Source organism: Gavia stellata, chromosome 8, assembly GCF_030936135.1.
Source record: "Gavia stellata isolate bGavSte3 chromosome 8, bGavSte3.hap2, whole genome shotgun sequence".
In the NCBI taxonomy this organism is placed as follows: domain Eukaryota; kingdom Metazoa; phylum Chordata; class Aves; order Gaviiformes; family Gaviidae; genus Gavia; species Gavia stellata.
Window position 1 is genome coordinate 2,087,625 of NC_082601.1, and position 17,019 is coordinate 2,104,643.

The following is a 17,019-nucleotide window of genomic DNA, read 5'->3' on the forward strand; positions in this document are numbered from 1 at the left end:
GGAAGTACTCCTCCACTGCATGAAAATGCAGACGTCTTTCAGTTCTGCAGAGGATACGACCATTGGACAATACAGACACAAATAAAGCGGGAAAAAAGACCAGGGGCTGCTTCCATCGGCAGCGTATGAAGCCCCAGATGCACGGCTCCACGACTGCCTGCCGGCCACCGCTCCCCAGCCCAGGGCCAGCACAGACGGCGAGCTGCCGGTCTCAGCCCTTCCACCTGGCACAGCCGATGCCGCCAGCCACGGCATCGCCCATCCAAAGCCAGGGACCTCCATCTCTCGTGGTGTGCAATGGGGAAAGAACGATTCACCGGCAAGCAGAGGTATTCTGGATTTTTTTCCATGCACTTTACTCTGCACGAGCAACAGCACAGACTTTTAATGGAACTGAACATTCGTAGACATCAGCAAATGTATTAATTCCCGCTGCATTTCTTTTAAGAATGGTGCCTCTCTTCTATTCCGCAGCTGAGCTTTCTGAAAGCCCTCCAAATTATTTGAGGAAAATACAGCCCTTAGCAACTTTCCTCAGAACAGAGGCATTAATTATTTTAATTGTAACCCCTAACTGGTAAATCAACCTTGAATTCAATTAAATAAGTACACGGAATAAACACAAAGGGAAATCTTTAAATCCGTCATTTCCATGGCATAGTAAATGAAAACCACATTTCAGCTCTTCCTGAGACACTGCTTATTTTCTTTAAGAAAAAACATGCTTCACGAGCTGAGCACAGGAAATTGGGGACAAGGAGACAGGCTGCCATACAAAATACATATATGTTCTTACATTTGTAAAATTGAATAAGCCATGAGAGGATTACGATTATGGTCAAGAATCTCTTTTGACAGCGATGCACTGAGTGCTGCAATCAGCCGACGGTGTCCGTGGTGCCGCCCCGGTGAGCCCCGGGCCGAGCGCACCATGCGGGACAAGCCCCATGGAAACTGCGGGGGGGTCTACGGGGCCCTCCCAGCTGTGCATTTGTCCTGCTCCCCCAATTTACAGTGTAAAAACAGCCCAGAGAGAGGGTCCAAGCAGGTTCTCAATTAGTCACAGGGCTGCAGCATCCAGAGATCTGCTCCTGATTTACATCTATGCAGGTGAGACAGAGACCAGAAGGGATGGGCTCGCCGGCTCAGAGGCTAACGAAACCTCTAGGCAGGCACAGTGATCCTTTTGCATTTCCAACCATCCCACTCGGGCCTGAAAATAGAGGAATAAAGTATAAAAACCTGCTGATAAGACGACAGAAAGAAAAACAACGTGATGCATGTGCAGTGATGTGCAAATTCTGACATTTGTTATGCAAAGAGCAACTCCATTGGGGGAAAGAAGAGAAATTCATAGATGAAGCTTGGCTGGTGGAGTAAATACAACCTCCAGTAAACACAAGGCTTCTTCAGTCAGCTGCAGCTGGCCTCACACTTGGCAATGCCACCTTTGCAGCCTGGAGAACACACACGGGAAGACTTTTCTTCTCTTTGATTCGGGAAAACAACTGCAGTGGGGAAAGCTTCTGGATTACAGCAGCCTTAGCTCTCACTCCAGTCCCTAACCAGGAGTTAAAGGAATCAGTGCTGGTACCCGGCAATGACTCAAAGCACAACTGCAAACACATGCCAAGGCAGGGCAAGAAGGTGAGCTGGAGAACAGGAGAGCTTCCAGGGGACACGCAGACCCAGGCTCTTCCATCTGAGAACTATCCCAACACTCCAAAAAAGTATGAGTGGCGTGGAGGGAGTGAACAGGCAACAATCTGTCGTTACTTCTCGTAACACGGGAACTATGTGGCATCACATATAATTATCAGGTGACAGGATAAAAGCAAACCTGGTAATTTCCGAGGCACTCCTCCGCACAGTGCTCAGGAGAGCAGGAGCTCTTCAGCACGCCTGCAGCAGAGCCCAGAGCCTGGCACGGACTCCAGAAGAACTTACACCAATTCACAGATGAAAAAATCCATCAAGAACTATTAAACATGAGATGCAGTTCTTAGATCAGGATGCTTAAATCTACAGACTACTGGAAGCAGGAGCATGTACCAGGAGAAACATCACTGGGTATCTGCCTGGCTCGTACTACACAAGTGCTCTAACCATCTCCTGCACTAAGCGTCTGCTCCCGGGCAACGTCAGAGAGGTTATTAGATATGGCTTTGGTGTTATCACGCTTCACTGTTCTCCTCTGATTTCCTATTTTGAGTGCATTTGGGGGGCTGCCCTGTTTATTGCAACTCTTACAGTGCAGTTACTTGTCTAATCCATGCTACTCATTTTGTTTAAAAAAGAGGTGTAGCTTTTAAAATCAGTTATTAACTTTACTATTATTATTAATAATAATAGTAAAGACTAATAATAAATACAAGAACAAGTAATAACAGACTTGTTTTCTTCTGACTCACTAGCTCACTCTCTGACACAAAGAACATACTTGCAAATTTTCTCGCTTTAAATGCACAAAACAAAACAGATGAGGTAGCTCGTACGAGGGTCTGGGCGTACCGCGGGCCGGCAGCTCAGCAGCACCCTTGCTGTGTCCGCCTGTGCGGCTGCAGGAGCCTTCCCCGCTCCGCAGCTCCGGTGCAGGACAAGAGCAGAACACGCAGCGAGCTCCGGAGCGCGGTGCCAAACCACCCTGCCCACGGAGAGCCGGCGACTCTCAGGCTTCAGCAATTACTTCCCTTTGCTTTCATTTTCCAGGAGTGCCAACATGAAAGAAACCCCAAAATTCAAAGCAGAATTCAGTCAAACTGCTTTTTTTTTCCCATATATATGAATGCATAAATCAGCTCAGGGCACTCAGACGCATTTCAGGTTTGCGGGAAACATGACCTAGTTTTGCCTGAGAACAGTGAGTGGTGAAAGCACGGGAGACGGGTTTCGGGGACCGGACCCCGAGGAGGGACGCAGGCTGTGCCTCGGAGGAACAGGACAGGACTAGGCTGCTCCCCACGCTGCGGGGCTGGCCCCAAGCCACCACAAGCACTCTGGATGAGGTGCTGCACTGCGCCTCGCACCTGGGCTCCGGGACACTGTCCAGCTGCTCCTGGTGGGAATGGGGCCGGCCAGGGAGCTCCAGCCAGGGCTGTCCTGCCTGCATCCCCACGGACGGGCTGACTGCCCACGCACAGACCCCGCGCTCAGGGACTCATTCATCTTCCAAACCTCCCTTCCGGAGACAAAAGAGGAGCAGTGCAACCTTTACCTGGGAGCCCTACACTGAGTCTGAACTGGGAAGTGTGGAAGCGCTGCCAGTGTTGGCTGGAGAATGTGTAACCACACTGCGCTAGCGCATTTCCGTACATCCATTTCACTAAATACGAAAAACACTGCAATTAAAAGATTTAAAAGTCATTTCTAGTCATACAGAGATTGTTCCTGCAATGACTTACTTCAGTTTTAAACTACTAAAGGTTGCATACATTTTCCTTTAAATTTTAAATAAGCAGAGTAATTAGATCTTTATCATGCCACCGATAGAAGAAAAAAGTCTTCCTCAGTGCCTGTTGTATCAACTCCTTAAATTTCAGAATGCCGTTGAACACCTGACAGAGTTTTGTCAGCTGTACCAAACAGGAGCAAGTCTCCTTAAACTAATAAAAGACGACCATAAAGCCAGAATTTGACATTTCCAGCCGCCTGGGGAGAAAGGAGAAACAGAATCAGGGAGGAAAGATCCTCTGCAACACAGCAGGACCCTGGAGCACGCTGGGTCCGATGTCCCTGGGAACTCAGCCTGGCATCCTGGATGGAGTCTTCCCGGGCTGAGGGATGCTCCCCTCTACACCTTTCACTACCCACATGGCTTTCCGGGCACCTAACCAAACCCCCGCACTGCAGAGCAATGCGGGCACCAAAAGGAAGGTTTGAGGTGAAGACGGTATTTGCCTCTTCCAAAGGAGGTGGAAAAGACCCACAGGAACCCAACAAGGGCTGCAGACATCCCGTATGGCACTACCTGCCTGCAGCCAGGGAAACTGCCGTTTTGAAGCCTGGAGATGTTCACTGGGAGGATTCTCACGCCAGCGACCAGCCAAATAGGCAAAGGGGACGTCAGAGGTACGTGTTCTGTTCTCTTCCCAAAACCCAAGATGACCCTCACCCCTGGGGACTCAGCCCCAGGCTGCACCCCTCGCTCTGTGCTCTCTCCGCAGCAGTCTCCTGCCCTCCCCACCGCCCCACACAGCCCTACTCGGGGGTGTGTTATTCAGTGATATCATCAGTGATACTCAGAGCCCACAGCCTCCGGCTCGCAGAGCTTCCACCCGTGTTAGTTTATGATTAGGCTGAGAAACGGGTACGGAATATGCAATCAAGAGCTGCAGTGCAGAGAAAATCTCCCTAGCACAGATGGGATTCTGCCCTAGATTTAGATTGCTTCCCTTCAACAGATGCAAATTTCTTCACAGAGACACGAATGCCAAGAATTAATGAGGATTTTTTGTACAGAAACTCTTTTACGACGACTCTACACACTGGAACTGAGGTTCAAGATGCTTTCCCTGCATTAGTGGCAATTGCAACGACCCCTGATGTTATTTGTTTCCTTCCTAAAGGCAGGGCAGACTGGCGGTAGCTCTAACACCTCCCTTTATGCAACATGAGCCAAACCAGGGTGGATGATCATCTTTTGCTTTTATTTCATTTCTTGTTACTAAACATTAGGCTGATCCGAGCATCTGGATGAATTGTTGGTTTTGATTTCCTGTCTGCTGCAGGTCAAAGATTATGTCACCAAGAGTATATTTATCCCGGTAATTAAATTCAGATGGTTCCCCTTTTATTTCCTCTACCCCTCCTTTAAAGAAGAACTATAAAACCTTACTTCTCAAAAAAGCAGAAACAGAAAACCTGACCACGTGCAAGCTCCTGCAGCGCGTAATGCTTTCCTCCTGCCAGCCACCAGCGGTGGGTACGGGATGTCACACGTGGGGAGGGAGCTACTCCATAGCTTCGTGTCTTTGCTGCTGGAGGCTGGGGGGAAGCAGGCAGGATCTGGCGTTTCCACAGCCGGAACACTGCACCCGTGTGGGAAAACCAACGACCATTAAACCCGAGGCTAAACCTGTGCTGGAATACACAGTATGGTTTAAGGTTCTTTTTCTCACCCAGATCTAACAGAAGTACATTTCTGTTCAATAATAACTCATTCATCATTTTTATTCAAGTTAGTAACAATCTAGTTAATTTGGTGCTGGTAAAGGTGCCTACGTGGAGACCAGGCTGCTCTTTTACCCACCAGCCTCCTACAGAAAAGTGAGAAGGACCGTTCAGCCCAGACAGCCTAAAGAGATTAATTTTGAAAAACTACTCCTGCCTCCATGTCCACGTTGCTTTGCTAACGTGATCAGACAGGACTGCCGAAAATGTCCGGTGAGTCCTGGACTCATCCAGCACTTCGTACAACCACAATCTTGAAAATCCAACACACAGGGCATCTTCTGGTGCAGAACAGCTCACACCAACACTGAAAACCCACAGACAGATAATTAAAACACCTACGCAACAAATTGGGATACTCAAGGTAAATAAAAGCCCTTTCCACCATGGTAAGTGAGCAAAAACCTCCATACAAACTCCTGCCATCTCCACCAACTTCAGTGGAAGGACTTTCATGCTTAAAATGAGGACATGTGCCCTGTCCAATGGTGTAGACGGACTTCTGATGTACCACATTAATAACAAATACAAGTTATAGCTGGTTTCTCCTATCATTTTTATCATCTTATCTGCTGAAGAGTATCATGCCCTCATTTGTCTACACTGGCTTCGTCAGAGTAGGAGCAAGGAGAGCAGAGGACAGCCCCGGGTGGACCTCACCGCCCCCCCGGCTGCTCGCCCAGCTCTGCATGGGCTGGGACTGCTGGTTTTCATGGGGGTTGGGTGGGTTCTGGATTGCGTTTCTGCAATTTTGGTGGCGGTGGTGGTTTGCAGGTGGTGGTGTTTGTATTATGAATGTCCTTCTGACAGCAGAAAGGGACTGTGGAAGAGGAAGGTCTTGGCACCTCCTACAAACTTTGGATTTCCCTGATCTCCTCTTAAAGCGAGTTACAAGCCGGGTGGGGAGATGGACGTGGGGACCCCGAACTTGCACCCCACTGCAGGCGATGAGGCCCGGAGAGGGAAAGACCTCGAGCCTTTGGCTCACTGGTGGTCCCCATAAGCTCGTGCAAGAGAAGCCACAGCAGGTAGCCGTGCTGCCCGAAAATGTCTCTCTTCTGCCACTTCAAAAAGGGGCAACAAAGCTGGTTTGTGCCACAAATGTAAAGACAAGAAATGACTTTGAGCCTGCTGGTTTTGTCTTCATCTAAAGGAATATGGGAAAATTACTAATCCATAAAGCTGAGGAGACATTTCCTGCTTAAAAAAGGTGAGAAAAGAAATCGGAACAGCCGGTTTTGGTCTCCCTCCTTCCTCCCAGGCTACGCAGCCAGTGCGTGAGTACAGATGTAAATGCACACCCGGGCGGTGCTCGGCTCTGCCACGCCATGCGCATCCCACCTAACTTCCAGCAAGGGAACAAGCGCGTTTCTTCACCTCTGCACACAAACACGGATGGGTATGGCAGGGGATTCTCCCCCAGTTCGACCAGGGCATTTCCCTACAAAGACCCGCACGGCACCACCAAGCAGGCTACGCGAAAAGGGGGGCACACCCTCGGCTGCCAGAGACACCGCTGCCTAATGCCTGTCCGAGGTCTGTAAAAATCAGGTAGAGAAACCAGAAGAATCACAAGACCGACAACTACCTGCTCAAAAATATGCTCTGTTTAATTAGCAAGTATCTGACAAACATTATGACGACAAAGTCAGCTGGTCCCTGAGCGGTGAAAGTGTTAATGGTGAAGTCCAATTCACGGCAGCCTAAGAAGCAGTGCCAAATTTGAGTCCAATTATTGAATGCATTCAAAGCCCATTTATGGATCAAGATACATTTGCCTGGATCACTCTCTCATTATGGACTCCACAGATTTTGAAGAAAGAAATGAAATTTCTCAGTTCAAACCACATAAAAATTGAAGTATTTGACTCGGAAGAAAGGGAATTTCTAATGGGCTGGGACATTACAAAGTCTGCATTAATATTTATCTGACAAGAGAGTATGACTCTCATGTGAAAGTAATGCTTTTCCCCCCCCAAAAAAGCCACAATAAAATCCCCAAAGGTTCATCCCCGTTTTTATCCTTCTGCCCTCATTTTGGTGTTTGCTTCCCAAATCCCTGTGCCTCCTCTTAAAAAAACCCCTCAGTTGCCAAGGAAACCCAGTGAGCAGGGAATTGGCAGGGTTTAGCCCTACTAAAAAGAGCTCCGGGAAGCCAGTTAAAGTCACAATTAGACATGGATAGCCTCAGCCACGCAAACCAACAGACAGAAAGCCTCCGCGCCCACGTCACCGCCGGCTGAGTTCACACCGCAGCAAGTTTGCCCTGCCTGGCTGCAAGGGAACTGCTCGCTACGATGGAGCCGCATCGTTCGCAAGCGTGCAAGGGGTATAACCCTGCCAGTACTGCCTAGCATTGCTTTGTGCTTATCTCCTGTTCCTTTTGCTAGAATTAAATGTGTACGCCACACACCAGCTGGGACAGTGCAGGGTCCTGAGGGCAAGAGCAGGTTTACTGCTGTCGAACCTTGAGGACAGGCAGGAGAGCTGGTGCCGTGACAGTGCCACACAAGCACCAGAAATGAGAAAAAATGGTGTCAAAGCTGGCACGGAACACTGTCTCCCCAAATCTTCTTGCCGTTTTAATATAAAGGAATCCAGGCCAAATCTGTTTTCATTTTTCATACTGCTATGGCATAGCAGGGATGCATCCAGCCCCTGAATTTTAAATTACCCTGTTAAAATTGTCAGACTTCTCCTTTTTCATCCAAGAGGGAGAACCGCTTCTTCCTTTCTCTCCATTTTAATGGTTTTTACAACAAAGACGGAAGAGGAGCTTCCACACAGAAGAACCTATGGCCTGGGTCTCCACACGTCCCAGACACATAGCCTACCCAGCGACAGGGCAGGAACCTCCTGGGTTTGACCAGAAACACCATCCTGCACACCCTTGTCATTTGATAAGCACCTACCTTGTTCTCAGGAAAAGATTCTGTTTCAGTTAACCAATATTTACTAATTATACAAAAAAACCCTCTTAAAAACTTCCCACCTACTTTTACGTTTTACTTTTTTTAATACATATAGTCCCCAGCTATTGAAAAAGTACACATTTTAAAACACAGGTTGTTTTTTTTTAATAAAACACAAACCAAAGGTGCTAATTCCATGTAAGTGTTGGACAGTTTCTGCCCAAGCTGCCCCGGTACAAAGATGGGTCTGCAGGCAGGAGGGGGCACTTGGCTGAAAAACACTGTGCTAGGTTACATTTCTGTGCCAGCGTTGGATATGAGTGAAGTCCCTATTTGTAATAAAAAAGATGAAATAACATGGACAATGACTACGGGCTCTATGTCTTGGGTATGAAACTAATAATACTATTTGCAATACGGTAAACTAGTATCTTGTTTCAAAGTAAAACACATTGTACTTTCAGAAAATCCCCCTCTACGGAAGCAAACTACACTTTGAAGTTATAATGTGATAACCCCACGTTTTGGAGGCTGAAAACTCAGGCGGTCGCTTTACCAAGACGTACGATTACCAGATTATAAGGCATGGGGAGGAGTGCTAGCCACGCGGCTCCCATGCCCTGCACAGCCCGTGCTGCATGTAACCTTGCACCTGGGACTTACGAGATTTTCCGGCTCGAAGCCTCATCAGCAGAGCGCAAAGTGTAGCCGCTCCAGAGGCAGTTGGCTGAAAAGCAGCTCTGGCAGCGTTTGAACTGAAGTTGCTCAGGCAGAGAAACCAATCTGATGGTATGTGAAAGGCAGGTGAGAACAGAGGAGGGAAGGATGCGAGAGAGAGAATTGGAGAAGAGCATTTGAAAGAGGGAGGGGAATGAAGGATGCAAGGGAGGAGACGTGGAAAAGGAAAATAAAAAAGGTAAGGAATAAAGAGGGATGTGAAAAAGGAAAAAGGATGGAAGGAAATGAAGATAAAAAATGAAAGAGACATGTAACATATACCTGACATGCATTTCTAGTGTAACTAATCACAAGCACACCTCCCAAAGACAGAGAGCAGAATCAGACATCCTCCTGCAAGCACAAGACTCTACCATTTCTCTGTCATAGTAATTAAAGATCAAAGAAAACCAAAACCACTAAGAACACCTTTGCAACATTTAAAAAAAAATCAACTGGTCAAGTGATTTTGCTGGACTCCACAGCCTGTATCTCTTTACCAGAACTGTGAGCCTGCCTCCTCCTCTCCACTGCCTGATGTCCGCGAACTACATCTTCCAGGTATCACATCCACCACAGCTCAGGCTAAAGAGTCAACATTACCTTTGACTGACAAACCAAACCTGAACCTCGAATGGAAGATGTAGGAAAAAGCTGCAAGTCCTCACTTGGCTCCACCTTTGTTGAACTCCTTTACGCTTACAGTACTATGTAACAAAACTCCACAAAGGCCAAAGGAAGTCAAAAAGCGTATGAGTAAATGCCATTCAGCGCTCTGAGCTGCGCCCCTAGGTAAGAGTACTGCTAGTCCAAAGGTGGTGTTTAGTATGTCTTATACTAGTGAAGCACTGAAGGAATGTAACAGAGTCGACTGCCGTTCAGCCTTGGGAAGCGATCCTGCCTTTTCCACACACTAAAAAAAAACCCAGTACTTGGAAAGAGACACTTCATAGTAAAGCCTGGGGCGGTGCTAGAATTTACAGCAGGTTAGGAGGATGGAAGTGGCCTTTAAAAAAACCAAACCTCTTGTTCATAGCAGCACGGAAGGAATGCGCTGCTAGAAGAGACCTTTTTGGACGAGACACCGGATCGGAGCCCCAGACTGGCTGGGTCCATGGAAATCTTGAGGCACTCTTTGGAGAGGAGGAATTGCTTCCTCTGTGCAAGCCACATTGTACCTGATGGAAACGTATCGTGCATCCTTAGATCATTCTGCCACTGGAAAGGGAGGCAGAGTTATTCTTGTCTCTTCCTCAATTGCTGGGTAATGCTGCCCCGTGTGCCTAGCTTAGCACTTCTTTCCACCTCAAAACCGTCAGTACAATGACACGTTTCCTATATATGTCAAGCCTATACAGTGAAAAGAGGGAGGATGAAAAATATTCTAATTGGAAAACCATACTGACTCTTCTCACTCGGGCACTCACTGTTTGTAGGTCACCCACTGCCTGATGTAACTCCTTACCGTAAAGTCGAGTGTCTGCCAGAGCGAGAAATGCTGTTGCCAACTGGCGAGGGTAAATTACTGCCTCTGTGCAGGTCCTCAATAGATCGGCTCCAAGGTTTGGACTTCTCCATCGAGTTTTCCACATTGTTCTCCAAACTTTCAAAGTCAAACCTGAAAGGAAATAGAAATTCCAACGCCGGGTTAGACAGAAAAGATGCATATAGCATTTTTCTTCCTGTTCAGCATCTGCAGATTTTAGTAGGTCCCAAAACATCACAAAAAGAAAGGAAGATAGCAATGCAGAGCTAACTTCCCTTCAGCTGCAATTCAGCATGAGCTTCAAATGCATAGTGCAGCAAATCTGGACCTTGACAAAGGCAGCAGCTAACCACACGAGCATACAATTTCAGAAGGATCAAACAGCTACGTATTATTCTACTTCAACGTAAAATAAATACAACATTGGCCACTCTGCTGATGAATAGCCCTGCCTTGAAGGAAAGAGGGGGAATGCTTCAAGCTGTCCCCATTTTATTTCAATAAATCAATACGTTGTGCAAGTACTAATTCAGTTTCCTCCATCAATATGTGACCAAGCATTTACGCTGCCCTGCTGGCCCTCACGAATCTCCCAGCATATGTAATATATTACCATAATCATTACAGATTTTCTTCGATTTCTGACTCGTCGCCCATTGTACTGCTATTTCAAGCAGAAAATGCTTGTTCCCCTTACAGCTTTTGAGGTTATTACTCATGTTTACCACGTTAGAGAGGGGAAAAACCCAGCAAGCTAACTTGCGTACATTTGTATAATTTTAGGAAGAAAGTCTTTATACAAACACTTCTTTTTGCTGTGCACAGTTTTTTCCAGTGTTAGTAACATTTTAAAACGTATAATTTTCCTTCATTAATTTTATTGCAACCCCACCAAAAATCTCTTTTCTGTGCGATGGTACATATATATCTGCTGGCATCTTTTCTAAAAATAAAACATCATCTCTACTCTCGAGCAGAGCTTGAGCTCCTAACTACAACAGTATCTTCAACCTATTGCTTCTTTTCACACAATTTTATACAAAAATCCACTGCTACAATATCCTGAAGTGAAAGCCTGTGGATATACAAAAATAGATCCTCCGCTGAACAACTATTTCAAATTCTGGATACAATGACTAATGAGAGCTGATTTTTTTGCCAATTTGTTTTAATAGAGTACATTTAATGATTTATTACCTAAATGACTAAATCTGACTCCCAGCTAACCAGATGTCAGAACTGCAAAAGCTTGTTTCATAGTCTTCCTGACTTGCAAAATCACCTTGAAATTCCTACTGTTGTCTTGCAGCGCATCTGCTGCACGGGATGCCAACAACTTTGCTTGCCGAGACCCTTGTGAGAAGTGGTTCGTGTGTGGATGTTGCTTTGAACGTGGTAGGCAGTATTGTAATTCCTTGGGGTCAGGCACTAATGGCATATCTATTTCTAAGAGAGCCTGCATGCTTCCACACATTTGTTGAATGTTTTTGCACTACGCCCCTCAGACGGTCAGAGGCCAAAGCTAAAAAGCATGTCAGTACAGTCTTAGAGATACGTCATCTCAAGGCTTAAACTTAGGCTTTTGTTTCTCTGCAACATGTTATGACCCAATGGGTTTGGATTAACGTTACCATTTTCTCTGCTCTAAGGTACATACGTAGCATCATACTAAGCTGCCGGCAGGAAAGCTCTGCTAGAAAAGCTGAGCATCCGCCCCGGCATTTCCCTCTCTTGCTCTGTAGAGATGGCAGAAGTCTTGCTTTGCCTTGCAAGCCCAGGGAGTACCAGGCATGTCTTACTTACGTGACTGCATACTGTGCAAACGACAAGTACTCCACCAGAACATCCAGGCCTTTGTTTTCTTCATTCAGGAACTCCCTGACCCATCTGTTAGAAAAATCATTAGATATCAGAGCGTTTCACGGGCTTTGTGCAGTTACTGGAATTTTTGTCAGATAAACTAGAGGCAGATCCACTGCAGGAAAGGCAGTGCTGCTGAGCAAAATTTTGCTTTCTCACTCTGGAAAAGAGGACTTTTTTAAAAAGTCCTTTATTATTTAGAGGACTTTAAAACAGTCCTTTAGAGGACTTTACAAATGTACTGAAACGAGCTTTTTTGCAGCACTATGATGGGAAAAACATTCCACCGAAAAAAAGCATAAAAACCCTTATGCACACTCTGCGTCATTGCTCAGAAACTAGACGTTTGCTCTTCTAAGTACTGAGCTCCGGAGTTGGTCAGTGCCTCTCCCACCACAGCGGTGTTGCTGAAAAAGGGCCACAGGCGCACTGGAGAGCTCGGCTGCCGCCCGGCTTCGCTCCAAACCCAGGCTCATCTCCTGCCTGGCACACACCGCTGCACAAACCGCTGAGCAGTGGTTACAGCCGCCTTCTAACACATGAGTCGCAGGAACCTGGTTTATTTTTTTCCATATCCTGATCTCTGGCAGTATTTCAAAAGCATACAAACAGCACACTGGCAGAAGAGTAATAGCACCAATGGTGAGATCTGACATCCTGGATGTACATTTAACAGTAATTTTGCCTTCTCTTTTTAAAAGGTGTTAACCTGTTCCTGTGAATTTTGGCCCCTGCAAGTCATGCAAAATAATATGCAATTAAGAAAAGTCTATTATAATCCTCCAAAGCTTTCAAAAACTCGAAAATGCCAAGTAAAGTTTGAAAATCCATCCAACTGGGGGCAAACCCAGGCGAGCAAGGAGCCCCAGCACAGCCCCAGCTCGGCTTTCCTCCAAACCCCAACCGGGGTGGACAAAACCCCAGCAGGAGCAGGTTAGGTGCCACTGGGACGAGTGGGGAGCGAGGGTGGGAACCAGGGCTCCGGGCTTGCTCTGCCTCCACAGCCTCGCAACTATGGATCCCCTGCTCTCAGCAGAGTGGGAACTCATTACCTCTGAGTTATTCTAGGCTTTAAATCTTTCGCTGTTTACCTGCTAAAATAAACAACCTGGCATTTTTATAAAATGTATTTTGAAACACATCTTTCAGCCAAGTGAACCAAATAAATAAACATCGGTCGTGTCAGCCTCTTTTATTTATCTGGTGCAGCATCACGGTTCCTTCTGCACACCCATGAGCCGTGATAAATCTGCAGAGCCTCACACTTCAGATGCCCTAAGTCTCCGGTAGTGAATCCTTTGTGCTCGAAAAGGAGGGAAAACATAGCAGGAACGAGAGCAGGGGTGTGGGAGAAGTTTGTTGGAAGTATTTGTGACAGTGCAGCTTACGGGAGGGTCCCCCACTGCCATGCACGCCGTCCGTGCACGCCACGCTGGGCAGCCAGCTCCCACAGAGAGAGAACGGCTATTCCTCCCACAGTTTAAAACACCCTCGTTTCCTTGAAATAAGAGCAGCATCCTGTAAAATTGATGTAATTGAGCTTGACACAGTGTGTGATCATGAAACAAAATGGCTGATGTACCAGTGCTGAACCGGCTTCTGGTGCTGAGACCCAAAGCAGAGAGGTGAGACCAGTGGAAACGCGGATGGGAATGACACATTTGATAAAAAAGTCTCTGGCAATTCTTTTACTTTTGCTATTTGAGAGGAATTTTCTGCTTTGTGGAAGTAAAATCCTGGTAACATTACTCACAGCCAGGCTTCATGAACTGCATCATGTTAAAGCTATAAAACAGCATGGGGGGGGGGCAGTTTATATATATTTTTATAGCTGCAATACTATTACTATTCTAGACACAATCATGCTCACTGCTGCTCTGACTGACTTAGGGTGAGCAGAAGTTGACTGCAATTTCTTCGCAGCCTTCAGAGAGATGTGGATGAACCCTATCATGAAAGGATTAAAGCTGAATTATTCTCCCAAGATGCCCAGCTATCCTTTAACTGAGCCCTTCAGGCTTTAACAATCAATCAAGTGGTATCCCTGCTTGACATGCAAAGAGATATTTTCTCAAAGGCATCCATCACTAGATGTAAAAAAAAAAAATAAATCTTAGACCAGAGGTCATCAAAAATTCTTACCCGATGTGATTTGTTCTTAAAGAAATTTCCAGTTCTCGGAGTACTTGAGTAGACTCTTGGACTCGTCTTCTGAATTTCTGTAATAGAGTGAGCAGGCAAAAATAACAATTAGACTCACATGATGCTATTAAAAATATCAACATCTCACACAGCACAGATTAAATAAATAAATCATTAAGGTAAACTGAGAACCCCTCTAAATCCTGAGGAATGCAACAACAATAGTCCGGCAGTCAACAACAACATGCACAGAAAAATAACTTCTGTTCCCATGCGCATTTTTGAGTTTCCAGGATTAAGAAAATTAAAAGCCTGTAGATAAATAAACACTTCTTTACAATACAAGCTTTGTTTTAGTATCAAACTCTCCATTGAGAACCACAGCATTTCAGCTTCATTCTCAGCCTGGTGCTTTAATCTCGCTTTCGCGACTTTACACCCACACCAAAAAACCTGCCACGATTTCCGTATAATTACCAAATCTGTGGGTGTGAGCCAATAATGAAATACATGTGTGCCACCATCTGCATGCTTTAATAATTTGTGCACGCTAAATTGTATCTGCAAAATCAGATGCTGCGAAAAGGCCATAAAATGGCAGAAGTAAAACACCGTGGCAGAAAGGAGATGAGGTTTCGCGTCATGTCCATATAGGAGGAGAAAAAGGGTGACCTGGTAAAACTTCCCTGGGATGTAGCGAGAGTCCCACTTCACTCCACGGCTCAAAGGTTAAGGCAGAAGACTGCTAGACCGACTCGTCTCGAGTCGAGTCAAGCAGCTCCTCTCCATCCTCTGCAAAACCAGCTTGCAGCAGGGCTACCTTTGGTGTGCAGACAGAGCCAGCCAGCGATGCCTCCTCCTCTCCCAGCTGGAGAAAGACTGCTGCCTTCTCTCCTGCCTGGGGCTCCCTGCCCATGGAAACGTACTAAAACAGCTGGATAAATTATTCTGGAGCAGTTGTTTTGGTAAATTCTCCTTTGAGAACAAGCTAAATGAGAGCAGAAGTGGACGACAATGATAATCATCTGGGAATTGCAGTACTTAACGACCAACTTGGTCATCAGTTATTACCCTAACAGACTTGATGTGTTTGGAAAGGGCTTACAAATGCTCAGGACGCAAGCCATGCTGCTGCAAGTAGGACTACGCTCTGCATACTAAGGAAAAAAGGGTTTGTTCTCAGGGCACCACAATAAAATCAAGGGGACTACTTGGCAGTTAATAATTGTCATGAGTTCGTTTATTGAAGTGGAAACGATGAAAGGATAGGATTTACCTTGCCTTGCTGACTTATGCGAAAATTATCAGCTGCCTTTTTCACCAGGGTTTTATCCCATGCTAGTTAGCACCACTGGCTTACTTGAGGTAAGACTAAATCCCAGCTCAGAGAGCCACTGGCAGACTGGAATAGATGTCTCACTGTTCTAGTAGACACAAGGCACTATTAATTTTTACTTTGAACTAGCTAGTTGACATCAGACATACAGTTTCTTTGGACCTCAGTTAATTAGCTCAGAGTACAAAAACAGTGTCTTCTCTCCCAAGAGAGTTTACACAATATAACTGCAAGCAATATAAAACCTTACCTCTCTAGAAGTAAAGGTAAAACACTGATGTAGCAAGAGGCAGACAGGAGGGCAGGGTGGGAGGGCACGGCAGAAATAGGCAGCACGTTCCCATGTGCCCCACGCGGGACCGTCATCCCCCAGCGAGGCCAGGCTGCTCTTTGCAACCCCGGCAGAGAGCAAGGAACCAGCTCTGTGCTTTACTGGGCGCCAGGAGCCACCAAACTGCAATTTCTATAAAAATGTGTCATTTCAACACTTTCATTTTCCTGTTTCATAATTCAGCTCAGACAAAAAGCAATTGTTTTCCTGGGAAGAGCCATTATGACCCCAATTACAAGCCAAAACACACATTTTGCAGCAGTGTTTGGAGCCACCTTCTCTTGGCCACGCTGGGTATCAGCAAAAACGCTGACACCGCCTCAGTTACAGCAATAACCCTGGTAAGACGAGCTCTCCCCACAATATCACGCGTCCGTCCAGAAGCCCATTTGTAAATCTTTCCGCCTCGCAGCCCAGGCTGAGGAAAGGCTCCGGGTGATACAGAATAACGCAACAAAAGAGAGGAACTCAATGGAGTTATTTTTAGGTTCCTTCAGTTTTGTCATTTGTCATGGGACTCCTATAGTGGTATTAGGATAAGAAAGGCTTCAATGTGTGCCCACGGAGTAACCACAGAGCAAAGCCAAACACTAAACGAATTTCAAAAACCCTTCAGGAGAAAAAACACAAAGACCTCTGTTCACCAATTTTTTTAAAAACACTATAATCAGCCGCAGGCAAATTTAAAGGTTTCCTACTAAATGGTTTCCTACTCCTTGTCAGAGCCTCCAACAAGAGAAGCACTGTCAGAAGACATTACTGCAGCCTTGAAGACACGAGCTAGCGACGGCACGCTGGAGGCACAGGGTACCCAGTGTTCGCCCCTCGCCTTTCGCAGGGACGGAGGTGCACCTCCGCCGCGGCTGGAGCCGGCCCCGGCCTGGAAGCCCTGTGTCAGGATACGTATTTTACCGCAGGGCAACAACCTCAGCTAATTGTATGGCAACACAAAGCAGCGATTGTTGAGGACAAGGCAGAGCCAGTCAACGGCAGGATCTGCTATGCTCTCGCTGCCTTTTTTTGGTTGTGTTTTTTTTTTTAAAGGCTGTTATAAGTATCAACACAG

At 46.3% G+C, this 17,019-nt stretch overlaps 1 protein-coding gene across 1 annotated transcript in view; it reads right to left on the reverse strand.

Annotated features, from left to right (window-relative positions):
* FMNL2 (formin like 2) overlaps window positions 1-17,019 on the reverse strand; it is a 152,120-nt gene that overhangs the window by 41,533 nt on the left and 93,568 nt on the right. The window contains exons 4-6 of the mRNA XM_059820186.1: window positions 14,287-14,363; window positions 12,088-12,171; window positions 10,264-10,416 (exon numbers count right to left, since the gene is read on the reverse strand). Coding sequence (XP_059676169.1) covers window positions 10,264-10,416; window positions 12,088-12,171; window positions 14,287-14,363 — 314 coding nt within the window. The remainder of the gene's footprint in view (window positions 1-10,263; window positions 10,417-12,087; window positions 12,172-14,286; window positions 14,364-17,019) is intronic.